The sequence below is a fragment of the Rosa rugosa genome, chromosome 3 (assembly GCF_958449725.1).
Source record: "Rosa rugosa chromosome 3, drRosRugo1.1, whole genome shotgun sequence".
Classification (NCBI taxonomy): Eukaryota; Viridiplantae; Streptophyta; class Magnoliopsida; order Rosales; family Rosaceae; genus Rosa; species Rosa rugosa.
Genome location: NC_084822.1, coordinates 23,425,258 through 23,453,080, shown reverse-complemented (window position 1 = coordinate 23,453,080; position 27,823 = coordinate 23,425,258). Strand labels below are relative to the sequence as shown.

The following is a 27,823-nucleotide window of genomic DNA, read 5'->3' as shown; positions in this document are numbered from 1 at the left end:
GACTCCACCGGGCCACGCTGTACAAGCCCTCACTCTACCCCATCGGGTACTAGAGGCATCAAGCCCTCATGCTACCCTATCGGGTACGAGAGGCATCAAGCCCTCATGCTACCCCATCGGGTACTAGAGGCATCAAGCCCTCACTCTACCCCATCGGGTACTAGAGGCATCAAGCCCTCACTCTACCCTATCGGGTACGAGAGGCATCAAGCCCTCATGCTACCCCATCGGGTACTAGAGGCATCAAGCCCTCACTCTACCCCATCGGGTACGAGAGGCATCAAGCCCTCATGCTACCCCATCGGGTACTAGAGGCATCAAGCCCTCACTCTACCCCATCGGGTACTAGAGGCATCAAACCCTCACTCTACCCCATCGGGTACTAGAGGCATCAAGCCCTCACTCTACCCTATCGGGTACGAGAGGCATCAAGCCCTCATGCTACCCTATCGGGTACGAGAGGCATCAAGCCCTCACTCTACCCTATCGGGTACGAGAGGCATCAAGCCCTCACTCTACCCTATCGGGTACGAGAGGCATCAAGCCCTCGTGCTACCCTATCGGGTACGAGAGGCATCAAGTCCTCAATCTACCCTTCCGGGTATCAGAGGCTCAAGTCCTCAATCTACCCTTCCGGGTATCAGAGGCTCAAGTCCTCAGTCTACCCTTCCGGGTACCAGCTTCTCAAGTCCTCAGTCTACCCTTCCGGGTACCAGCGGCTCAAGACCTCAATCTACCCTTCCGGGTATCAGAGGCCCAAGTCCTCAATCTACCCTTCCGGGTATCAGAGGCTCAAGTCCTCAATCTACCCTTCCGGGTATCAGAGACCCAAATCCTCATTCTACCCCATCGGGCACCATAGGCTCAAGCCCTCATAAAACCCCACTTGGTACCCCCACGGGGTAAGCCAAGGTCCAATCCCTTTCTTCTAACTCATCTCACCTCCCAAGCATTCTCTACACTTGGGGGGACTTATTCATACCACTTATCACAAGTGGAGGTAGTACCCGACCGGGACTATCATTGAGCTTCACGCTCATACTTTCGTGTTATGGTCTATTAATGGAAATATTGAAATTTTTCACCTATTGTTGATCGCAACAATTAAATTTCTTTTACATCCCATTAATAGGACCATAGGACCTAATTCACACAACCTACTGCTCGCTCAATATGAGCGATCGCAATTCTTACATTCATACTTGGGGGACTATCATGGTCTTGCTATAATCTCGCTAGTATGACACGTAACTTCGATACCGGGGCTTCATTCTTAGTCTCACCGGCATCGTCGAACATAATCTAAGTCCGAATTCCCGTTTTACTAACTGTGTGACTTGGGGGACTCGGCGAGTAACAACACTCCCGATCCTAACACATATGTATCACGTGCATACAACATTACATATCATTATGTGTCATCGTGTTCATCACACATCTATGCATCATACGCACTTCGTTATACTATCATAACACATACATTTTTCGACTTATACGTCGTATGTCAAACATTACATAATATGTGCATACACACATTGTGTAACATGCATCTCACATAAACATTCATGCACCTCGATGCATTTGACTCAAATGTCACTTAGATTGCCCTAGCGCAATCAATATGCTTTGTGTGCACTCATCTTATTTGCAGGTACTAGCTTGATGAGGGCCCCGGGGCACCAACATACCCGTAGAGTCCCTTCTTACTTACGGAGTTGGGGGACTAGTATGGGTATAGCGTTCAACGAGGTCATCACTCATACTTGGCGGCATCACATTTAAACTCCCCAACCAAGAAGCGCCTCTTACTCGGGGACTTGGGGGACTTGTTGATATCACTTATATTACATACCGCCAAGCATAATCAACGACCTCATAGGTGGGCCCCGCGGCATGGCTAGCCCCGCCTATGGCATGCATCCGGTAGGCCGACACCCGAGCTACGTTGCCATGGTGGAGGTCGGCCGGTATCTATTCAGGAGGCCACCCTCCCATGCTCTCCAGGAGGCTTCAAGAGAAGCAATATATGTATTATTGTCCCACATCGAGGATATGTAAATAGAGTGGGACTTCCCTTAGCTATAAAGGGAAGTCCTCCCCTTCTTAGAGAGGGATGGATCCATGATCCCCACACTTGTATCACTACAAAGGTCACTTGACCTCACTCATAGTAAAATATCTAAGTGGACGTAGCCTTGCCCCAAGTGCAAGGTGAACCACTATACATCCGGTGTCATCTCTCTCTCTCCCCATCATGCTTCTTAGTTACCATATTCTTCAGTAGAAACACCAACCTAACGTTTTCAAAAAGCTTTCCTTTGAGAATGTTGAGAATGTGTTTGGGAATGGAATTTCTGCAATATTTGGTCACTGCCCTCCTGAGGAGAGTATGTTGGAAGCTAGAACTGAACCATCTATTTCTCAGGCCTCTGATTGTTTTGTTGAGAAGACCTTTGCTGACAATAGCAATTTGACCGGTGATGACAACCAGCCTTCCCAAGTTGGGGAAGGTATGGTTGATGCCTAGTTTGGGTTTTTTCCCTCCTCCCCTTTACATTTTAATGGATCACATCCTTTTTTGGAATGCTCGTGGAGCTGGGAGTGAGAAGTTCAGGTCCTCAATTCAGGACATTGTCAAAATGCAGAATGTTGATTTGTTAATTGTGTGTGAGCCTCGTATCCAATTCAAAGGGGCCAAGAAATGTATTCTGTCACTTGGTTTTACTGATTACAGAGTTATGGAAGCAAGTGGGTTTTCTGGTGGTCTTTGGCTTCTATGGAATAAAAATAAAGTTACTGTTGACTTTGTGGATTCTAATTTTCAGTCTATCTCTATTAAGGTTACTTCGAATGGGGTGCAGACTTGGTTGCTTTCTGGAATATATGCCAGTCCTTGTAATACATCTAGAAGCACACTTTGGAACTATCTTGATGACTTGTCCAAGACTATTAATCTCCCCTGGATGATTGTGGGAGACTTTAATGAACTACTCTCTTTCGCTGATAAGATTGGTGGTTCTAAGCACTATAGGTTTGGGGGGATGCAAGATTGGGTTTGCAGGAATGGCCTTATAGACATGGGTTACCGAGGTGCTGATTTCACATGGACAAATAATACAGTAAAAGAAAGGTTAGACAGATGCTTCTGCAATAGTGATTGGAGGATTTTATTTCCTGATGCTTGTGTCATCCACCTAGCTAGGATGAAGTTTGATCATTGCCCCATTCTAGTTAAGCTTGGTCCTGATACTAGACATTCGAGGAAAAACCCTCCTTTTAGATTTCAGGCTATGTGGATGCAACATGAAAGCTATACAGAGATGATCAATGAAACCTGGAATAAGTGCTCTGGGGATCTCATGCACAAGACCACAGCTTTGGCTACTTCTCTTAATAACTGGAATAATGAGGTGTTTAGAAATATTTTCAGACAAAAGAGGGCTATCCTTGCTAGAATTTGTGGTATCCAAAAGAGTTTGGGAAGGAATGAGAATCCTTTTCTGCAGGATTTGGAGAAGGAACTGATTGCTAAATATGAAAAGATTAGAGATGCTGAGGCTCTTTTTTGGAAGCAAAAGTCAAGAGATAAATGGTTAAGTGAGGGTGACAGAAACACCAAAATTTTCCACTTAACTACTATAATTAGAAGAAGAAGACATAAGATTGATGGTCTTTTCGATTCTAATGGTATTTGGACTGATGACCCTACTGCCATGCAACAAATTGCTGTGAGATTTTTTAGTAATATCTTCTCTGCTGAGATTAGTCCGCATCTTAGATTTCACATTCCTATACTGTTTCCAGATGTTAATGTCACTGATCTCAATTTGATGGGCAGGCCTGTCTCGGATACTGAGATTCACAATGCTCTTTTTAGAATTGGAAGACTTAAAGCCCCTGGTGTTGATGGATTTCCTGCCTTTTTCTATCAACAACATTGGCCCCTTTGCTCCTCTGAGATTATCAAGGTTGTCAATTCTGCGTTTCAAACTGGTACAATCCCTCCTGGCCTTAATCACACTCTTATTACTTTAGTCCCAAAAGTTACTACTCCACAGCATATGCACCTTTTTAGACCTATTAGCATGTGCTGTACTGTCTACAAAATAATTTCTAAGATTGTTGTTGATAGGATTAGACCTATGCTTGGGAAATGGATTAGTCCAAATCAAGTAAGCTTTGTCCCTGGAAGGCATATTTCTGACAATATCATGATTGCTCAAGAAATATTGCATAAGTGCAAAAGTTCTAAGGGTGCCAAAGGATTTATGGCCTGGAAAGTGGATTTGTCTAAGGCCTATGATAAACTCAGTTGGAACTTTATTGAGCAAGTCTTGTATGAAGTTAGAATCCCTGATAATCTTGTCGATCATTGTTAATGGTGAACTTTCTGAGTCCTTTATTGGTGGTAGAGGTATTAGACAAGGTGACCCTCTCTCTCCTTTCTTGTTTGTGCTCTGCATGGAGAAACTTTCCCATCTCATTAGATCTTCTATCGAAGTCAATCTGTGGAAACCAATCCAATCTTCTCAATCTGGACCCTTTGTGTCCCATCTTTTCTTTGCTGATGACTTAATTCTATTCTCTGAAGCCAGTACTAGCCAAGCTAAAGTGTTAAAGCAATGCATGGATCTTTTCTGTGGCCTCTCTGGTCAAACAGTACGTCAACTTTGAGAAGTCTATGGTGTCACGCCCCTGATTTTTAACAACAATAAAAATCGATATATATAATCCCATAATTATACATGCGTGAATGTTCAGTCATCAATACAAATACCTGGAACATCTTTCCCTTAAAACAAGTACTTACTGATACACTGAACCATCCAAGTTAATATACACTCGCTCCACAGAGTTATATATTACAAAAATTTACGAATTTAAATTGTCATCACAAAATAAAACGTAAATGCTCCTCAGAGCTTACTGCATAGCGGAAGTCATATATTGGCAAAGCCAACAAAAATTGCTTCCTACCCATTCTGCTGCCAACAAGCTCCTTCAGCTTCAGCCACGATTTTCCTGACCTGCAGGATTAGCCCCTACACCATTGAATGGTGCACCGGGGTTGCCAAACAACAAACCCGGTAAGCTTCTTCAAGCTCGTATGAGTAACTCATGAACATCAATCAACAACTCACGTCAATCTACTTAAGGAACATGCCACCATGATTTCCTTCTAACATTCCATATCCTTTCCATAGAAAGGACAACATGAGTCACCACTATGACCATGCCCTATTTGCTAACTTAACCATCAAGTAGCAATTCAAGTCTCATCTAGACAATTAAAGAAGAATGCCATCAGAACTCTCCTTTAAGCTGCATACCTATGAGTCTCAAGCAACCTCGACCGTTACTCCCATAAGCTATCATGACAGACAGACTAGAGCTCTATTGAAATCGTAATCACTCGTCCTACCAAGGACGTGATTACCAACTTCCTGCCTTGGTCACCATCTGCGACCTGTCACCATCTGTGACATATGATTTCAGACCCCGTCTGATCATGAAATCAAACATCAAGGTCGCCATCTGCAACCTGTCACCATCTGTAACCTATGACTTTCAGACCCTGTCCGGTCTCAAAGTCGAACGTTAAGTAAGTCACACCTGACCTAAAACGTTACTAACATCTAATCTCGGCTTTCCTTATCCCTGCTCACCATCTGTAACTCTTGGTACAAAGACCAATACATTTAAATGAGTCACGCTTGACTCAAAAATGTAACATCAAACATCAATACATTTCAACAATAGAAAACATCTTTTTCCACAATATTGTTTCCATGAAAAATCATATTCAACAATAATATAAGCATCATCATGCATATTATTCATCAAATACCATCCACATGAATATATATATTTCACGTAAATATATATATACGTAGTCATTCGCTCAGGAATGCCTACTAATACCAACTATAGTTTGCAGTTAAATAATTAACGCCAAAACAATAATGGTACTTCTGTTCATAAAGATCCTTGTGAGATTTACTCACCTTGAATTCCCGCTGCGTCTTCAACCAAGAACAAAACAGTCAATCCGCCAATTAACCGTCCAAATACTTCGTCAAGTACCTAATCACAACGGTATCCACTTAGTAACGATTCACATTTGATTTAAATCCGAAACCCCTGTTTTGGACTAAAATCCCCAAAGTGGCGCCAATCGAGGCAAAACCACATCCGAGACCTCCCAAGGTCACCGGAACACTTCCATGATCGATGTGTCCAAACCACAAGTCGATCGGATACTCAAATCCTCACGGATCGAATAAATTCATCGATATGAAACGATAAAAATCATAACAAATTCATTCGAACTCCAAAACTTGCATATTATATATCGAAACGCTCGTATCAACGAGTAGAAGACATATAATACCAGAAACTGTCTCATACATGGACGGAACACCGCCGGAACGCCGCCACAGACGGAGGCGCACCGCCGCCGACCAAAACTCAATATTTCACAAAACTCCCAACATCAAAAAGCTTCATCTAAGCATGCTTGTGCCAACACATAACTAGCTCGAAGTCAGAAAACAACCATAAGGGATCGAAAACTACCTCACAAGCCGTGAACAGTAATCCCAACTGAGTTGATCGAGTTTTCACGTGTATCCTTCCAAACAACCACCACAGCTCGCACAAGGAGGCTGCTGCAAACTCCCCAGGCCAAGGTTGAAGCGCCGCCGACGTCGAAGTTGCGTTTTCCGGTCGGGTTGAAAAACCACGAACTGCACCGCCTTGCAGCGCCGCCGTGGAGGAGAATCGTCGATAGAGACCACCACAGAGACGACCGGAGTAAGGAGGCGAACCTGTCTGGAAAGTTTCGTCGCCGGAGACCGCCGCAGTCCGCCGGAAAAGTCGGGTCGGGTCGGCCGGGTCCGGGTCGGGTCAGTCGAAGATTTTCGTTTCTGAAGGAGTCGACCGAGAGAGAAGAGAGAGAGAGGAGAAGGGTTTCCGGAAAAGGAAAGGGGAAAATGAAATAAAATTTCAGATTTTCCATATTTATACTAAAACGGAAACTTCTTCCGATAGCCATAACTTCCTCATACGAACTCCGATTCCCACATTCCACATGTCCACGAACTCGTATCGACGTGCTCTACAACTTTCGTGAAGGAAGTTTTCCGAGAATCCCAACATATAAAAAGTCAAACTTCACACGACCTCCTAAACTGTGAAATTCAAATATTTATACGTACGAAAACCATTCCACTTCACATACAATCTACGAATAAAGCACAATAATAATTATTCGCACAACTGGCCCATTATTAATTACCAAAATTAAATAACAGAAATCCAGGTCATCACATATGGTCTACTGCTCTCCTAACATTAATAAGGCAACTGCTACTGCCATTAGTAGAATATGTGGCTCTCCCTTTACCAATGATATTGGGATGTATGCCTATGCTTCATACTAGGGTCACAAGAAACACTTATGCAGGTATTGTTGACAAAGTTCAGTCTAGCAATCTAGTTGAAAGAGCAAGACTTTGAATATGGTTGGGCGCTTAACTCTTATTCAATCAGTTAATTCTTCAATTCATGTCTATGCAATGCAGACTGCAAAGCTTCCGACCCAAATATGTGATAAATTGGATAAGCTCAATATGGATTTTCTGTGGGGAGACACTGAGCAGAAGAGGAAAGTTCACCTCACTAATTGGGATATGGTGTGCAGGCCTAAGTGTTTTGGTGGTTTAGGAATCAAAAAGACAGCTGACATGAATAAGTCCATGCTGGCTAAGGCCAGTTGGAGATTAGTGCAAAATGACCAAGGCTTATGGAGCAAAATTTATATGAAAAAGTATCTTCATTCTAGTTCTCTGTTGCAGAATAATTATAAAAAGCCCTTGAACTGCTCTAGTACGTGGTCTGGTATTGTCTATGGAGCTGATCTCTTGAGGAAAGGTTTAAGCTGGAGAATTGGAAATGGTGTTAAGGCCAAGTTTTGGACTGATAAGTGGTCTCCTTGTGGTATTCTTAAGAATTATGCTCTTAATCATGATACCATTGACTTAAATTCCTCTGTTCAAAACTTTTGGATTGAGAGGAGATGGAACCTGCCTATGTTAATGGACAATCTTCCTATTGAGATTGTGGACAAAATCATTGCTATCCCTATTGCTGACTGTGATCTTCCTGATCAAGTTATATGGGGAAATACTTCCTTTGGGTTGTTTTCAGTCAAATCTGCCTACCGAATTCTCTGTGATGAGCAGGGATTTCATAATTACTGTTGGTTGAAAAATTGGTCTCTCCCTATCCCTCCCAAGCTCAAGATCTTTCTATGGTCCTTTGTTTCAGGTAAGCTTTTAACTAATGAACAGCGGTTTAAACGACGGCTCACCCTAATCCTTCTTGCCAGGTCTGCACAAGTGCTCAGGAAACTATGTTACATCTTTTTTGTGACTGCCCCATGGCTAAACAGGTTTGGCAATCCTTTGATATCCCTGCTAACATGCTAGCGACTTTCAATTTAAATTGGGAGGATTAGATATTTGCCAACTTATTACAAAAAGGGTACCATATGAACAACCTGAGCTGGAATATCTTTTTCATTTTCTGTTGTTGGTTCATCTGGAAATGGAGATGCAAGAATGAGTTTGATGTTGGTTTTCATTATCCTTATAACCCCCCTGATGTTATATATAGCTATGCCACTGAATGGTCTAAAGCTACTGCCAAGGCTAATGTTAGTTTGGCTAGAAATGTTGAAATGCTCTCTTGGCTTAAACCTGCTGCTGGTAATCATAAGCTTAACGTTGATGGCTCAAGAGTCAACTCGGGTGCTATTGGTGCAGGTGGTGTTATAAGGGATGACTCGGGGTCCTGGTGTGGTGGATTTATGGTCAATGTTGGTGCTGGGGAGGTTTTACAAGCTGAATCTTGGGGTCTTTTTCATGGCCTGCAGCTGGCCTTGAGTTTAAGGATCACTAAATTGGAAGTTGAGTCTGATTCCTCTGTGCTTATCAATCTTATCCACAGTGACAATATTGATCTTCACCCCTTGGGGACCTTGATCATGAACTGCAAAAGTCTGATGTAAGAGTTTGAGCTCATTCCTTCATGCCAAAGGAATCTGCATTTTGCATGACCCTCCTGCCTTGATTACTGAATATTTGTTGGACGATATTGTTGGGATTCCCCTAGGTTTTATGGCCAGCTGTGCTGTTTTCTTTCTGGGCTGATGGCCCCATATGTACCAAAAAAAAAAAAAATTGGCCGATTGTGTGGGACCCATTTCCCCCTAATTCCTAATTTATATTCCGTTTGAAAAAAAAAACTTGTGTGGTACACTTGGTGGACCTCTGTCCAGTTTTACAGTTGCTGCTTCGTCTTCCTTGATCGATCATGACTCAGCGGTTCGAGTCTCCAAGCAAGCGGTTCTCGGTGTTCGACTTCGACGAAGACGACGTCGTCGAGATTGAGTCCGCCAAATCGAATGCCAAATTTCGAAAGCCCAGGGCTTCCATTCCTTCCAACAACAAGAAGAAGAAGAAGAAGAAGAAGAAGAGCCCCATTACCAAGTACACGTTTCTCCAATGCTGTAATATTCTCTTTCCCTTTTTCTAATTTCTACTTGATTGATTGATTGATCCAGTCTGAAATTCAAAGCGGGTCGGCTGTGACTCCTTACTCGTGTGCAGTTTCTAAAGGAGCAAAGACTCCACTCAAGGAAATTAGCAATGTCACAATAGAGGTCGATGCTTTGGGCTCTTCAAATCATCAAGTATTTTGCTTTCTGATTTTCTATGGCACTCAATTTACCTTAAAACAATTCTCTACCTGATATCACTTACTTGTGGATCTTACTTTGTCTAAATTGCTGCAGAATAAGCAAGTACATAAAATTCCAGATGATGAGGATGGGCTTCACATGTGCTCTTCGACAACCTTGATATCCAGTCCTTCAAAGAATGAAGGTCTCTTTTATTTTTTTTGTTTGTTTTCTTTTTCTGCCATGCAATCAAAACATATTTGTGAAAATTGTGGCTGCTTTTTTTTTTTTTTTCCTCTTAAACTTGGTGTATTTCATTTATCTGACCCAATGTGTTTTCAAAATTCAGCTACGTTAGAAGAACAAGCATCAGAGCCAGGTTCTTGCGGATATGACAATGTGAGCGGTCCTTCCACTCCTTTTGTTAGTTTTCATGTACCCTCTAAATCATGAGGATGTTTGAAATCCTTTTTGAAGTTGATAAGGAAAGAAACATACAAATTAGACGAACTAAAAGATGAGACATAGTAATAGACAGTGGAAGTACAAAATGATTAAGGCTTTTATGAAAGCTTCCGAAGGTCTTTGTAGTAAGAAAGTGGAGTATCTTCTCATAGTGCCATTCTTGAAGTTTGAGCCCTGTGGAGCACCCAATATATATCTTTTTTCCTGGAAACACTGGGGCCTGGATCTGGGTGTAATCTTCTATGTAGATTTAGTAAGGGTCTTCTGCATGTTCCCTAACCACAACTTCGCTTCATGGAGAGGTCCTGAGGTGGGATACTCTTTTTTTTTGCAAGAGTTCCTTGACCAGCTGACCTTGAAAGATGCAAAGCTGCCTGCTTTTCTTGGAGAGACAACTGTGTTTAATCTAGGAATTTCCTTTTGGATTTAGCCTCACTATGTCATTATCTTCTTGATGTTACTACACATGTTCACAGTTTAAACTCATTCTTAGGCTCAAGTTTTTATCTTCTCTTTTTAATGGTATGAAAGCATTACCAAGCTTAAATTTAACTGGGGTCATTCCTTTTGGGGTATGTGGGGTTACATAAATATGGGTAAGAGCTGCTTAGTCAGCAGCCTCCTTCAAGTAGGTGACTCTGTCCTGTAAGATATGTTCAACCACAAGGTGGCAAGCCGTCTCATACCTCAAAGCCCTGTCTACTAGATAGCCTGTTTTGTCAAATTTAAGATATCTTTAAGGTTGAGTCAGAATGGGGTTGAAGGTGACTACAGACCTGCATTTCCTAATCACTTTTATATAATCAATATGATAACTTGCTTACAGGTTGAAACTGCTTTAAGAAATCTTCGTCTTGAATCAAAGAATTCTAGAAGAGCTGGAAAGAGAAACAAAAAATCAGGTTGGCCCATACTTGGATTGCTGTTGATGGAGCTATCTTCTCTTTGATATTATATTGAATCACTTTTTTTTTTTTTTACCTTAAAACTCCGTTTCTATAAAATGTTAAATGCGTGTTGCAGTCCTCAATTGAGAAAATAATGTTTTTGATCCTCAACTTTGTGTGGTGTAAACTTAATGTTGAGAAATTATTTTTCAAGAATGGTGTATATCCAGTTTTATAATGAGAGCATATTTTTACCAATTGTACTGTACCTTTGCATATAAAATTAATAGTTTTCTTGCTGTACATAGGTCCAATTTCAATACAAAAGTCCAATGATCTAATTCCCAACATTTATTTTAGATTGCATTGTCCAATAGTGACACAATAAGAATATGAGAATTGCGCTTTGCTTTGTGATATTTATATATGAAATTAAAGTTCAAACTTGTGTGTGTGTGTGTGTGTGTAATTTTTTTCTTGGGTTTTCTCACGCTTTTGTTCATTATTTCTTGTCTTGCATCAACTTGCTTTGTATTGTTTTGGTCATTGACCCACTTATCAATGTACTCTCAAGAAAATCTTACTATCTGATAGGACCTCTCTCTCTCTCTCCCAAAAAATTGCTTTATATTTTTTCAAAAAATTTACTGTCCTACTATCGCATGCAGGTTTGAAACAGTTGAGGAGTGCAGTTTATGACCCTCATTGGTCCAAAAGACAGGAAGAAAATAAATCATTAGATAGCAGATACGGTGATACATGGAACTTTAATTTTGAGTGAGTGCTTTAACATGCTTGATATGTACTTTTTATTTTTTTCACTCACTTTGTGTGTTCAATTGTTCATCTGTTAGCGTTTTGTAATTCACAATTGACATAGGGTGGTGGGGCTCCATTTATTATTATAGTTTTTTATTCAAAATGAAGTAGTTCCGTATTCAAAGTATGTAAGTCACCCCTGCCTCCCAATTATAGCTAGTTCATATGCCTGTTTCATGTCTGTTGCTATTTCCTCAAGTGCTGCTTTATATGCCTAAACCATAGCTCTCATGTAGGGCTTCGAATTGATTTTGAAGTGTGTGCTCGGTTCATTTTTATCTAGTGTGCTTGATTCATTTTTATCTAGTTATTTGTTAATATTTGGGTTTTGCCTAACAGTAACCATTCTATGTATGTTGGCCTTGTTTGTTCACTAGAGAGTTGAACTTGACCTGGACACAATCTTATTGGGGAAAAATATTAATTGCTATCGTGTTATCTTATACTTAGACACAAGGATCTTGTTGTATCACTACATACTACTGTGTGTAAGACATCAAAAACATGGTACTTTGTAAAATCCTAGCATCACAAGTTTGCTTTTCTTTGCATAACGATGATAATACGGTCTAACATCTCATGGTGCTCCATTGCACTCAGTTTATGGCTTTTCAAGTAGCACCATAATGTGTGTTTGTCTTTTGTTTAATATGTTTCTTTCAACATATTTCAACACTTGGAATTTTGACTTATTATTTTAATTCTAAGTTTATTGTCTTTTGTATTACTCAATCTCACTCATTTTTGCATCCTTTTTATCTGTATTGATTTAGATTGTTCATTGCAGTTCTGATAAGCCTTTTGAAGACGTTATCTATCCAAAAGGGGATCCTGATGCAGTTACTATAAGTAAGAGAGATCTTGAACTTCTTGAGCCAGAGACATTCATTAATGACACCATAATTGACTTCTATATTCTGTAAGTTTGGCATGGCTCCTTTGAAAGATATTGCATGTATTTCAAGCATTAGAAATTCATTTCTTTTCTGGCTCCCATACATATTCATGTAGGTCTTTACATTATTGACCTTCAAAATTTTCGTTTCTTCATGCATATGACTTGGGTGTTGGTTTTTGCTGTCCCTTATATTTTACCGCAACAAGATGCATTTCATATAGTACAGTTCACAGCAAAGGAATCAACTTTTATGGTAGGCATCTGGTTTTTATTTTCACAAAAACTACTCAGATTATTATTGAACTTGAAGAAAAAGGAGTAATCCACATACACAATCAAAAGACAAGCAACATTGAATGATTTAGGAATTCTGATTTTCACTTATTGGCAGATACTTGAAAAGCAACATTCAACCTGAGGAAAAGCATAGGTTTCACTTCTTCAATAGTTTCTTCTTTCGGAAACTTGCTGATCTGGAGAAAGACCCATCAAGTTCCTGTGAACGCAAGGCAGCTTTTCAGCGTGTTCGGAAATGGACTAGGAAAGTGAATCTGTTTGAAAAGGATTACATCTTCATTCCTGTAAACCACAGGTGATAACTTGTCTTGCATTATTTTCTTTCTGCTTGTAGCACTGGAGGATAATCCTTTGATACCACCATTTTAATATGAACTTCACTGCAACTTGTTAATAGGCTCCACTGGAGTTTGATTGTCATTTGTCATCCCGGTGAAGTGGCTAATTGTGAAGGCAAGACATTTTATGATTTAGTTATCAGTGCTATATGTACTGTGGTTATCGCCATTTAATTTTATTTTATTTTCATCATATTTTTTTTCTTATACTCCTGCAATTTATCTTGCAGACGAGAGAATTGAAAGCTTACCCAGGGTGCCATGCATCTTGCATATGGATTCAATTAAAGGAAGCCACAGAGACCTGAAAAATCTTGTTCAAAGGTAGCTTGATATCTGAATTCATGATCAGTCTCCTTATGGGCCAATACTTGCATCATACATTCTTCCAAAAGTATATTCAGTCTTCTGCATTTCTTTAACAGAAGGCACTTTGAATTTACGCTTCTATTTCACTGGTTTGCATATATATTAGTGTTCTGAATCCGTTTACAATTATTAAATGAGGAAAAAGAGAAACTTTCATCCTGAAAAAGATAAGTGACAAAAACATTACATGTCAAATGTGCATCATCATTTAACTGTCAGAATGTAGGTATCATGCAATCAGTTATTATTGTGTCTCAGTGTGCTCCACTTTCTCATATTGAAATTCTGGAAAGAAGCCATAGTTGCTCACTTTGAAAAGTCAATGACAATATTTCAATGTTATGTATTACTAATGAAAAAATTAAATATATTTAATTTCTACAGTATATGTATACTCTCTGGTTTGAGAAGGTTAAATCTGAATGCTTTACAGTATTTAGAAATTTTACTCCTAGGGTGATTCCGTGAACTGGTAATTTCATTCTCCAATGCCAATACACACTAGTAGCCCGGTTCACCTAGTCAATGAATTTCTGGTTTAAAATCTAAGTCTATTTGTTTGATTAAAAGATTTTATTGCAGTAATTATATTTAAGTTTGTTTCTATCTCCTAGTTTTGCAACTGTACATATTTTGGCCTAATCTTTAATATTATAATGAGATGACAGATACCTATGTGAAGAGTGGAAAGAGAGGCATGGTGACACAGCAGAAGGTGATTCTTTGAGATTTTTACAATTGAGATTTCTTGAACTGGAGGTAATACACCTTGGTGACCTTGCGTTTTTATATAAATACTTGACAAAATTAATGAATAAATTTTTCCTTTTTATGGTTTATCGTGATTGGATGCTACTATGCAGGTAATCTATTGGTTGTTATGCAGTTAGGCTTTAGTTGTTTTTTTTTTTTCTTGTACCATTTTTCCGTTTATAAATAAAGTTTTGCTTATGGAAAATATTGTACCATTTTATCTAAACCATTTTCGTTTTGTTAACTTTTGCTCCTTTTTTTCTTGCTGATAACAGCTACCACAGCAGGAAAATTTATCTGATTGTGGACTCTTTTTGCTTCATTATGTGGAGCGTTTTCTGGCAGAAGCTCCTGTTAACTTTAGCCCTTTTAAGATCACAGAGCTCTCCAACTTTGTAAGTGATCTTCCTCCTTTCATCATACCCCATACTTAGAATCTATATGCTATGTGTTCTGCATCCAAGACCTGTAGGGACGACACACTAACCTCTCTGTCAGTTCTGTCATCTGTCTCTTTTCTGCCTCCTATTCAGTTATCCCTACAGGCATTTTCTTAAAGTTTCTTTAGTTCTATGCCAAACTTTCCCTTGCACCTCGTGTTCTGTCATCCTTTTTTGTTCATTTGTTCGACTTTTCTCTATTATCTAATTTCAGCTAAAGAAAAAGTGGTTCCCTCCTGCTGAGGCTTCTCTTAAACGCCATCAGATTAAGAAGTTGCTATACGATATCCTCGATCAATCTCGGGAAGCTGTTATAGCCGATTGTATTAATTTAGATGAATCCCCTCAAGTACTCAAAAATCCAGACAATGAAGAACCTGGCATAAAGCATTTTTACGAAATGTCCAATTCAACACAAAAAATTCATGGGAATTGTTATAGTTCTGATGCACATGGGATCAGAATTACATCGCCAGGAGCTTATTCTTCTCCTAGTCATGTATGCTGCTCTAGAGAAAGGGGACGTGTTGCTGATAAGAATTATCTGCCGTTGACTGCCAATAATATGACGAGTTTTATGTCACCAATACAGGTAATCCCTTGTTTTCCTACCATCGGCTCTAGAATTTCCTTTGGTTTTTGGCATTGTGCGTGTCTGAAGCAATGGTTGCTACTACTGAGTTGCTAGTACCAAATGTCTAAAGGGCCTTTTTATGACTGAAATTTATTGTTGGTTGGCATTAGAAATGTGCGACACCCAAAATTATAACTATACAATTTTGACCATGTCACATTCCATTTCCACTTCTGCACTTGGTCAAATCATTCAATATACCCATGCACTTAACCAGGGAGCTCACCAACGGTGTCAAAGAAATTTGACATTCTTGGGGAAAGCTTTAGTGGTATGCATGTGACTCTTTTCCAACAGGATAAAAAAGAAAATGATATCACTATTTTGGTACAGAAGTAACCTCCCCAATGTTTGTTATGGAGCCTAGGTACATCCCATGATTGATAATGGGAAACTTTTGCTAGTGTCCAAATTTGCTGGAGCATCTGCCTTTTACTCGATGCTTTCTGTGTTATGTAAAAGTTCCCAACACCCAGTCAAGGATCTTTAAGGATTCACCTATTTATCAGGAAAAATAGGCATCCGCTTTTCACATTCCTATTATGTCTAAAACTAAACTGTACGGGGAGACCTGTGTGTGAAACCTGCTTACTGATTTCCAGCATACTATGTCTAAAATACTTGCAAAGTGGGATCAAAGCTTCTTGATTCCTTCACAGTAGTCTTTATAGAAGGGTAATGTCAGCAATCAGCATGCATACTAGTAATTCCTAGAATATTAGATTATATCCCATCCTCATTTCTCTATTGTAGTCGGAGAACCGTGTTGTTAGCTCACACTTTGGTTTTAGACTTGTTCAAAACTGATACATATGTAATTTATCCTGCTTGAAAACAGGAAGTTGGAGATACTGAGGAAATGACTGATTCGCCGGTCGACATTGAAGCTTGTCCGAAAGACACTGCATTACCTTCTGATATACTACCCAGGGATGCATCTCAGAACCATGGGTTCTCAAAGAACATTGGAGATAATGCTGATGTGAACTCAATTTCTGATACATCTAGTAGTGGATCAGAGATTTTTTCAGTGGTAGGGATAGATGAAGATGAAGATGACTCACTTGTGGAAGCTGAGGCGTTTAACTGTCCAAGGAAAACAGAGAAATCTGAATCGTCTTCAAGTGGGGATCTCACTGCTTGTGTTGTACAGGATTCTGAAGAGGAAAGTGACATGCATGGCACTGAGGTTAAATGTATCTCATCCTCTCCAGCAAACCAACAATTCTTCCATCAACAAGCTGACTCTACTGGAAACAATAATCATAAAGAGATTAATATGCTATCGAGTAGTGAGGATCAAGCATCCGAATCAGATGAGCGGCAGACTCCAAAAAGACCAAGGCTCACATATCCTGTAGGTCGAAGAAGGCATACAAGAAGCCTCATGAGAGCGTTGCATTTGTGATCGTCATGCAGTTACTTGTGTTTAAGAATAAGTGCTGCGCAAGGAAACATTATGAAGGGCAATAAGTATTATTTCCCTGTATATAAATGTGGGAGGTTTTGTTATTATATGAACTGCGTGTGGGATTTTGTTATATATGTATATAGATAGAGAGGGCCCCTTGTATTAAGGGTTCTGTTTTTCGATATGTTCCTTTATAATTCATTTATTTAGAACCTCATTCTCAATTAACATGTTGTAAATTTTCACAAGCCATGAGTGACATTCATGGGCTTCACAAAATAGATAGTAAAAGGCGAAAGAATAGTTCGTTCTGCACATTGTCCTGAATCTTCTCAAGCAAGATGACATTGATCATCACCTTTTGGGAACCATCTTGATTCTATCTGCAATTATTCATTCTGCACTATTTCACTTGCTTTCATGTCCAACACGTTCCTGTGGTGGCTGATATTCTTGTCAAAGGACAATGTCTCCAATTACATGTGGTTACCAGAATGGTGGCTGATATTCTAACGTGATGTAATCATGATAAGGTTCAGTATGGTTGTTATAATGCATATAATAGGGTCTTCTACAATACATTTAATTTTTGGGCCAATCACATAATGTCTCCTTGAGATAAAGTAAAATCCTGAGAAAGAGCGAAGGAATGGGGGACGAGAAGGTGAAGGCAGAGGCTTTAGAGTTACTGGGAATGTTCCAAGTGCTTCCCAGATTGGTTGTCTTCGATCTTGATTACACTCTTTGGCCTTTCTATCGGTACTACATGATCCTTTTTTCCCAAACTTAATTCTATTTTGCGTTGTTTCATTTCCCTCTTCTCTGGGTTGAAACAAAGATTTAGGATTGCACCATAAATGTAATCTCTTATTTATACACAAAGTCATTCAATACAAGTGTGGGAATTAATCCCGCTACTTGTATTTTGATACCCAAGCTAAATTTGACTTGTGGGTTTAGTTAGTTGCACATATCTATGATTGGATGATCCTAGGGGGGAAACTTACAGCAACACCAACAAAGGGAGAACAATTCTTTGATTTGGGGGGGCACATAGTTGAGTTGACATGATTAATGTACTATGTTGGAGATTTCTTCTTCTTTTTTTTCCTTTTCCCTTGTGTTCGATGATTTAGGCTGAGACTCAACTTAATCTGTGTTTTTCCAGCGAATGTCGCTCCAAGCAGTATCATCGTCTTTTTTTTTTTCTTTTCTTTTCTTTTAACATCTGAAATTATATGAATCAAATACTTATTATATCCATAAATTTTGGAAACTTGTGGAGCCTTAAATATTTTCTGGCAACTTGTTTAAAATAAAATTTTAAATGGAATATACAGGTATGGGCTAAAGTGACATTGAAGTGTTAAAGCTATAGCATTGGTTCCATACATAAGTGGATGCATATAGGTTTAATGTCACTTTAGCCCACCTAGGGAAGCTGAAAAAGTGCAGTTCACAGAATAATGGAGATCAAATTTGTCCAGGCACTTAAGTGGTGTGGAAATATTACCTCCCTGTATCCATCATACTTCTGCTTCACCTTATCAGTACTCACTGTTGGTTGTCTATAAAATATGTGAGAAAGACTGTCAATAAGAGTTGTAAAACTTTATATCCATACAAAACCTGTATTGCGATCGTATAGAATTTATACCGATGTTTAATATAGAGTGCAATCTTTCACCTGTATATCAAATAACTATTATCATGTTATGGTATTTACAGGTTTCAAAGATGGGTGTAACGAGCATTTTGGTAAACAAAGGAGTAAATGTTGGAGCGTTGAGGCAAGGTCTTACAAAATACTCTGAAAATGTGAACATATCTGAAAAGAACAAGCAGAAATGGCGCACAAAGTTCTCCCAAAATTCAAATTCATCAAAGAAGAATGAGAGTGAAGATAAATGAGTCCGCTGTAGATGTGGATTATATACCAACTACTTGGAAACGGTTCCTTGTATTGTTAAGGGTCATTCTGTACAACTGCACCCTTGTCGTGGCTACTGATTTGTTGTATCAAAAAATACCAACAATTGTTCTTGGACCTCTCTGGTTATCCTGTAGCATATGCTCCACATGACCACATGTAGTGGAATAGATTTTTTTTTTTTTTTCTTTTCACAAAATTGGAAGAGTTGTGATTGTTTTATAAACCATACTTTATTTTTGAACCAGGAGAAATTTGACGTCATCCTAAAGCAGTATATCTGAGTCTTTTAGGTATTTGTTTGTTGAACAATATATACAAATGTTTTGTTGTGTAATAAACAAGTCCAGGTTGCAGGATCAGTTTAAGGAGGATGGAAATCGCTGAAATAGTTCATGAAATGGGTTAAAGAATCTAGAGATACACATTGAAGTCTGTAACATGAAGATATAAGCTAATGTAGAAGCTCCGGAGCACAATCTAAACAAAGCATAGAATTGAAAATGTCACCTCATTTAATCCAGGGCTATGGAACTAGTGTTCTTTCTCCAGATGGACAGAAAATGGTCCGATGAGATGGTAAGAAAACAGGCCAAGTGGTGGTCTCTTTTCCTCTACCTCATGGCCTTAAGCTTTTTCATAGAATTTCAAAGTGAGTTTTAAGTGTCCTAAAGTTAATACAAAAGAAAAACAAAAAATTGTGTCAAGACGGCTTAGAGGCTGTAGGATATCCCGTCATTTCTGTCCCGGTTCAAACTGAAATCTTCAGCAATTTAAATCAACATTAACTCGATAGTCTATTTTCATTCACACCATTGCACTGAATTAAACTGAATTACAAGTGCATGCCTCAGAAATATAGAATCTGAACACCATTGCACACTCAAACAAATCCTTACACAGATAAGGCCTAAGAGAATAAATGGACTCATGCACGCAACGCAATAACTTGGCTGCTCTTCCTTTTAGAAAGAAAAGAAATGGCTGCGCTCTGTGGTGACTCAGTCATACAATACACCACCTTGCCACTGGTTCAAGCTGAATCAGTCCAGTTTCAAAGCTTCTACTGCTTCTACTTCCTTCTTTGGTGGCAACTGCATACAAAAGAAAGCTATTACGGTACATTCCCAACAAAAATATACAAATCGTGACATAAAATTCTGGATTAAAATTTGAAGCAAAACTGAAAACTCATGCATGAGGATCTGTTCATCTTGAGAACTTAACTGCAGAGTGAGTTAGAGTATTACACCTATTTTCCTGAATGTAGTATGTTAAAGAGGATGGATTTTGTCATCTTCTGTATTTATTATTTAAGTAGACCTATACTGCTACTAGTCTTACTTTTTCCCCACAGAGACAATGTGTGACATCCCTCAACATCATTGACTGTGTTAATTTCATTATGCAGTTAGAATGTCAAAAAACTGTGCACCTATATGGTTATATCACTTTCATGTTCGACAGGCTTGCAAAGTGCTTCACTAAATTGTTGCACTACCTAAAAGTTTGAATTAGGCGCTAAAACCCTGAAACAGATTACAGAATTCAAGGATACCAGAATGAAGTTGAGGAAGGGCTTTTACTGAACTTAAAAGCAAAATCCCTTGAGCACAAAAAGAGGTTCCATGAGTAATTACTTACAAATATGCATCTAATCCCCCATGTAAGCTAGTGATTATTTTACTAAAATTTTAAGAAAACTGATGGTGGGGTGGGGTGAAGATTTTCAGAATTACCTTTTACCATGTTCGTCAGTGAGAACTGTATTTCTTCTCTTCACTATAGCTACCGAAGATTCATCTCTTTCAAGGGTAATCTTCCAGCACTAGCTTCAATTTTTCTTGCTGACGCAGAAATTGTAGTGCTTTCATTCTCTTGGGTAGAATCATAGAGCAAATTATCGACTGTTAAACCGACTGGTGGTCCAACCTCTTCCTTAAATCCTTGCAGCATTGTTTCTAAAACATCCATCATCCTTGTATCCTCATAAGTGAGCTCACCGATACGATCACAAAATTCTTCAAGATGAACAAAAATATTCCCTCTTTCTTTTGATAGCTTTGTGGTGTCTTGAAGAAGGATAGCTTTTTCATATTCAAGCTGCTTGACTATGCCTTCCGAAATCCTCTGTTCAACCATCACCTTATTGGTTTCCAGTTTCTTGGCTTCCAATAATGCTTCAAGTTCCTCTACCTGTTGTTTAAGATGGAACAAGGCTTCCTCCTGATGTATCAATCTTTGGCGCGAACCAGTTACTTCTTTCTCCAAATCAACAATTCTTTTGTTCCTGTGTTCAATCTGTAGCTCTGACATATGCTTGGCCTTCTTCAAAGCTTCAGTAAGCACATCAATTGTAACTAGATTTTCTACAACTTCAGCAAAGGAGGAAGTTAAAACAGTAGTCAAGTCTTGCTCTAATGATACTGCATATACCTCAAGACTTTGTATGTTCTGATCTTTCTCACTGATAACCTTGAAAAGCCTCTCTTTATCTCGTCCAACACATTTCTCTGCATCAAACCTTGCTAGAATTGTCGCTTCCATTTCTCTTCTTATGCACTCTTGTTCCAGCTGTGAGATATCTTTGTGGAGATTTTCTATGCAGCTATCCTTGTCCTTTGCATTTTGGATAAGGTTCTCTTTGTCTTGTGTGCAGGCTTCCACTTCCTCATTCTTTGCTGCTACTGCAGCTGCTAATAGGACTATCTGCTGCTGCAGAACATCAAGTGTATTGTTTTTCTCTTTGATAATGGAGATGAGGCTTTCTCTCTCATTCTTAAGGATTTCTTCATTCTTTGTTTGTACAGGGATTGAATCCTCTATTTGTCGACATTTTTCTTGATTTTCTTCACAGCAAATTTTCAAGCTTTCAGCACTAGACTTCCAACTCTTTAATTCGTCTTCTAATCGACTTATTTCACAAATTTTCTCAGCCAACTCAAGATTCACCTTTTCTAAAGTCTCAGAAATATCTTGTTTCTCACCTTCCATCAGCAAAAATTGGTCTTTCAGGTAAAGTTGATGAACAGACAACTCCTCGAGCATATTTTTGTGTTGTTTTAGCTCTTCCTCCATGTTATTCTGCCTCTGTTCAGTAAGTTCCAAGGACCTTACCCTCTTCATCAATATTTCTACTTGCTCATGTTCTTGTTCAAGATCAAGAAGAACTTTTCTAAAATCACAGTCCTTCATCTCCAACTGTGCAGTAAGTACAGAGATCTTGTTATCCATTTCACCACACAACTCCACTTCGGCTTTTGGATCAGATTTTTTGGAGAACGCCTCCAAAAATTCCGATTTGAAGATTGTGAGTATTATTGAAATCTCTTCACTTAAAACCTCGATCATAGAATGGCAGCTCTCTAGCTCCAACTCAGTTTCCTGTATTTGTTTCTCCTTACCCTTCAACTCAGAGTTATACCCATTTAAAACTCCTTTCATCTTCTCTATTTGGGAACTCCATTCAGATTCTTTCGCTTTTAAATTTCTGGAACAGTTACTGTGTGCCTGCTCCAAGCCCCTAAGCTTGTTCCGAAGCTTTGTGAGTGAAGTGGCCCCAGCATTTCTGATCTGAGATTCCTGCAGCTCTTTAAGAGATTCTCTTAATTCCTGATTCTCTTGCTCAAGGTGAGCAATTCTGATTTCCATTTCTTTTGTTGATGTATCTCTTGTTCCAATTGAGTTTCTTAGCTTCGCAATCTCTTCGTCCCTTTGAACAGTTAAGCTTTCAAACTTTGACCTTTCTTGTTGGCACTGAGCAAAGACATCCTCATAACGTGATTTGAATTCGGATATTTCAACCTCCAAAAACTTCCTCATACTTTCTTCACGAGCTAAAGCTTGGTTGCACATCTCTAAACGTTTTTGGACATCTTTAAGAATTCTAGTTTTGGAATCCAAGCTTGTCTGCAACAAAGAGATCTCTTCAAGCAGGGCTGATTTGCCCCTCTCCCACTCATCTTTATTCAACTTAAACTGATCTTGTAGCCTTCTATGTGCTTCTTCAAGATGTTTAAACTGCTCTTTCTTCCATTTCAATTGATCTTGAGCATTTCTATTCTCCTCCTCTAAGTTCATTATTATATCATCTCTCTGCCTCAGATCTTTGGCTGCTTGGGCCTTTTGCTCTGCCTCGTAACACTTGCTTTCTGTAGTCAATAAGCGTCTCTTAAGGCCCTCAATCTCCCGACTACTGGCACAAGCATTCTGCTCCAGTTGTTTGTTTTTTTCTGAAACTTCATCAAACGCAAATGCCAATTCTTTATTCTCTCCTTCCAGTTTTTTCAGCTTCAGCTCACGATCAGCTCGGAGCTTTTCATGCAAAGAACTCAAATGCCTAAGAGATGATTCTTTTTCATGCAAACAAGATTGGAGGGTTTCGGAGACTTTCCTTACTTGAGAAATTTCGTCAAGCTTGAGATTTAGCTCTTGAGCTTGTTTCTCAACCTCCCGCTTAGCTTGTTGAAACTTGATCAGCTGCTCACTGTGAGATTTCTTCAAAGTGTCAGAAATTGCCTTCTCAACCCGAAGCTCAGCCTTGAGCCTCTCCATCTCTGCTTTGACATTGTCTAATTCTTTATAAACATTCTCCATCTCTCTTTGATTATCAACCTTCAAGATTTCCTAGGTGCAGTACAAATCTGAAACATGATAAAGCACGTCAAAGTGACTACTATTTGCAGATAGAAAATCCAGATGAATTGTCTTTCTTTCATTCGAGGGAGGCGGATAAGAATATAGAAAACTATGATGATAACAACACAATCACAAATGAGGTAGCAAAAAGCAGATTGAAGTATAAAACCCTAAGACTAGAAGAATTTCATGGGAGTGTTATGTGTGGCAAAAAGCTGGGGTTAGTTTTCGGTATAAAGGTTGTTCCTTACAAATTGCTAGCACTGATTTTTGGGATCTAGCCATGAGTAACTAAGATCACTGCGAAGAAATTAATCTCAGATGAGAAGCATTTATGAAATCCAAATTAAATTTGTTGTATGAAATGTAAAGGCAAATTGTACTCATGAGTTGATTCAGATTCACAAATAAGTGATGAGAATAAAGCAATAGAGGAATCTGTCGGTCAAATCAGATGATGAATCTAGATCCAAATAAATAATATATGAAGAGGAAACCCTAAAAAACACAAATTGCAGGTCTTTGCTAAGAAATTAGAGCAGCGAGCGTTGCTAGATTTGATTGAAGAAATTAAGGAAGAGATTCTAGCTAGTACCTGGGACTGGAACTGGGAGTCGCAGAACCACCGCTGGGAATCTGGCTGCTATTTGCTAAGCGGGAAGCACCCTCTGTTTTGTTGATTTCAAAAACAAACCAAAATGGGATATTTGCTTCTTCTTCTTTTTTTTTTTCTTTTTTTTTTAACTTCCTTTTACATCGATCTTTCTAATTTCTATAGTATCCCACCCGGCTTTTTTTACAAAAAAGTACTATTAACTTCCTTTTATATGGCTGGATATTCTTTCTTTCTAAATTACAGAAATTATTTCTTTTTACTTTTTAAGTCATGTTTTTCTTGCCTTTTGAGGTTTTTAAATGTAATTATTATTCTATTTCTTGATTGTTCAACTTCCGCTTCTGTGTAAATCCGACCTTTGCCGGAGGCACTATCTGCTTCTGAACCCGAGGACGCCTCTAGCGCCGGTCAATTGGTCGGGTTGCGACGCCCAAGAGAGGAGGAGGATGAACCGGTTGAAGGTAAGAAGGCCAAACACTGTCTGGCCCTTGTCCCTGCCGGGTTGCAGCAAAAAAACCCAGGGTTGGGCCTATCTCCAGAGGGAACGATTGAGGTTTCTGTCACCGCTACTCCCAAGGTGTACAAGAAACGTGGTAGGCTCGTGGACGGAGGAACACACCCAAGACCGCTCTGGTGTCTCAGTTGGCCATGCACTCTATTTGTTCTGAGGGAGATTTTGAGGTTCCATCTTTGGGGGTCTCGGGACAAGTTACTCTTTCCTACGTTGGCTAGGAGCTGCTTCTCTGCGTGCTCTAACTTAGGTTGTGGCTGCTTTGGTCGTTGCATCGTATACCAAGATGGTCTTAGGTGACAAAATGATCATGGTAGTGGCTCAGTTTAGGGTATCGTAGGAGTAGGATTTTATTGTCTGCAGTTTTATATGGTATTTACCTTTTTTGAGTTTCCGTTTTCTTGGATTTTAGTAGTTTCACCTAAGCATCGATTATGTAATATGGGGGGTCTATGTACCCTTCATGCTTGACCGAGTGAGGTCATATGATTTCTATCAATGAATCATTCTTCTGTTGCCAAAAAAAGAAAAAAAGAAAAAAAAATCTTCCCACTTCTTGTACCACCGGTTCAATTGTATATTCTTGGGCTTGTCATGCTATGGTGGTAGTTTTTCTATTCCGTCATTGCCCGTTGATGGTGTATCCGGTTTCCAAATCACCTAGTAAGAAAAATTTTGGAAAAAACAAGCCTTAGGGGAACTCCAACAATGGGGAGCTATCCCAAATTTGAGACCCAATAGGACTTGGACTCTCCAACAATCAGTTTTAGGAGGGATTGGTGTCACACCCCGAATTTTGAATAACAAATTCAAATCCGAAACATGAATAATCAACTAAACCAAATTAACGTTCTGACTTTTTTTCTTAAATAAACACACTACACGCTACTCGAATTATAAATCCCGAAATCCTCGAGTTAATTATTACAACACACTCTCACAAAGTAAAACTGTAAAGCTCTAAATGAGCATAACAAAACCTCACAAAAGAAATGCGAATAAACAAATATTGCTACCCTAAACAGCTCGATCACCGCCCTGATTCTCCTGACCAGAAGGATTATCCGCTACACCATTTGAATAGTGTACCGGGATTGCAAACACCAAAACCCGGTAAGCTTTTTGCAAAGCTCGTATGAGTAAATTTAAATTAAATCATTGCTAACCATTTATGTGAATTCATTTATCAAGACAACCTCAAATCAAAAAAGTCATTCATCCATTTATCAAACCAATACTAACTCTAAAAAATAACCAAGGAACTAATCGCACATCTTTCTTCTCAAAACCCTGAATGCGTATTTATACAAATACGGTGACTGACAGACTAGAGCTCTAACTGTATCGTAGCCCATCACCTGGCTTAGGTTATGGCATCCGACATACTTGTCACTATCGTAGTCCATCAACATAGTTTAGAACGTCCGATACGTATACTCAAACTAACCCGTCACCCGATAAGGGTCGTGGCATCTATTATACTCAACCAATCGTAGCCCATCATCCACCTAGGATTAGAGCATCCGATTCTCTCATACCGGTCACTACGTCGACCCTAAATCCAAAATCGGAACATATAGAATAGCATTCACACCACAAGATCAACATTCCATTATTCAACAATTAAATGCGGAAATAATAGCTTGAATAATAACCAATCCATTCTCAATCATTTCATCACTCAATGTCACACCATTCAATATATATATACACCACGTAAATATATATATATATATATATATATATATATATATATATATATATATATATATATATATATATATACATACATAATCATTCACTCAGGAATGACCACTAATACCAACAATAGTCCACACATAGTGAAAACCAAGAAATTCATTTTTATAGTTTAAGTACGTTTTACTTACCTATGGACCGTAGAAGAACAAGTCCATATAATTTAAAACAAATATTTATTTCCATAAAACATTTTCAATCAATTACGATATAAATAAAGTAATTTCGGTTCGTAAATGAACCATGTGAGATTTACTCACCTCTGATCTAGTTGCGTCTTCTTACAGCTCAAAATATACGTTCCGGATCGTCCGCCAAATCAAACTGTCAATCACCTAATCAAACACGACCTTAACTTAGCAAACGCCACATAAAATACACTTAAACAACAATCCACCGGTCAGATTCAAATTTAACGATGATCCAACGGTCGGATCGAATTTAAATGATGATCTAACGGTCAGATCCTCACGGATCGCCCTTAGGATCATCCTCCCAAATTTTCACGAAGATCCAACGGTCAGATCTTCCTGAATCACCCTTATAAACATCTCTACAGAACTATACTAAAATCCGACGGTCGATCCTCACGGATCGCCTTCCGAATCACCATTTCACAATTATACGAAGATCTAACGGTCGGATCTTCGCCTGTGACCACACAAAGTCATCGGGACAGTCATACGATCAATATATCAAAACTACAAGTCGATCGAACGGCCGGATCCTCACGGATCGAAACCGAAACAATCGAAAACCGAAAAATTCACAACTTAATCATACTATCTCCAAAAATTAAGTGTTGTATATCGAAATTATTGTATCGACATGTAGAACACAAAAAGGGGCAGAAACTGCCCTTGGGGTGGCTGGAAAATGCCACCACAGTGGCGGTGCAGCCGCCCATCCAAAGTCAAAATTTGACAAAACTTCCTAACCAGGAGCCAATATGGAAAATTGACGGTATGTTAAGTTAATGTAGCTTATTAATTGCTTAAAAAAATATCAATTTTGTGTCAGCGTAGTTCTATCAACTGCAAACTAAATATTTTTACCTAATTTCTAGGGTGCTCCAAAAGAACCTACAAACACACTGTCTGTTTACAATGTTATGCAGTTTCTGAGGGACCTAATTAAAGATCACATTCGATGTGTTCTAACCAAGGTAATAATCACTGTTTCTTTATTTTTATTAAATTTTTGTGATATCATCTTATGTGTTAAGAGTAACTATAGATTCATATGCATTATTTATCATAATATCTTTTTTTTCCTTTGTATCAGTGGGGAGGGAAAAATAGACCACTTACATGCAAG

At 39.0% G+C, this 27,823-nt stretch overlaps 2 protein-coding genes across 3 annotated transcripts; one reads left to right on the top strand and one right to left on the bottom strand.

Moving 5' to 3' along the window:
* Positions 1-9,326: 9,326 nt before the first annotated feature.
* Positions 9,327-17,281, top strand: LOC133736875 (probable ubiquitin-like-specific protease 2B). 2 transcript variants are annotated; one of them, XM_062164477.1, is made up of 14 exons: positions 9,327-9,571; positions 9,672-9,724; positions 9,857-9,947; positions 10,092-10,141; positions 11,034-11,109; positions 11,763-11,871; positions 12,701-12,832; positions 13,203-13,403; positions 13,506-13,561; positions 13,677-13,770; positions 14,484-14,574; positions 14,844-14,963; positions 15,223-15,600; positions 16,481-17,281. In XM_062164477.1, exons 1-14 carry the CDS (start codon positions 9,376-9,378, stop codon positions 17,048-17,050), a joined length of 2,217 nt encoding a protein of 738 aa, XP_062020461.1. In that variant the 5' UTR covers positions 9,327-9,375; the 3' UTR covers positions 17,051-17,281. The 2 variants fall into 2 exon arrangements, with proteins under 2 accessions (XP_062020461.1, XP_062020460.1); XM_062164476.1 differs by having other exon boundaries at positions 9,672-9,754.
* A 2,420-nt stretch (positions 17,282-19,701) lies between these two features.
* Positions 19,702-24,352, bottom strand: LOC133736874 (uncharacterized protein At4g38062-like). Its single transcript, XM_062164475.1, has 3 exons — positions 24,217-24,352; positions 20,723-23,626; positions 19,702-20,077 (listed from the first exon to the last, which is right to left on the bottom strand). The coding sequence occupies exon 2, from the start codon at positions 23,577-23,579 to the stop codon at positions 20,772-20,774; it is 2,808 nt and encodes a 935-aa protein (XP_062020459.1). The 5' UTR covers positions 23,580-23,626; positions 24,217-24,352; the 3' UTR covers positions 19,702-20,077; positions 20,723-20,771.
* Between the last annotated feature and the right edge of the window lie 3,471 nt (positions 24,353-27,823).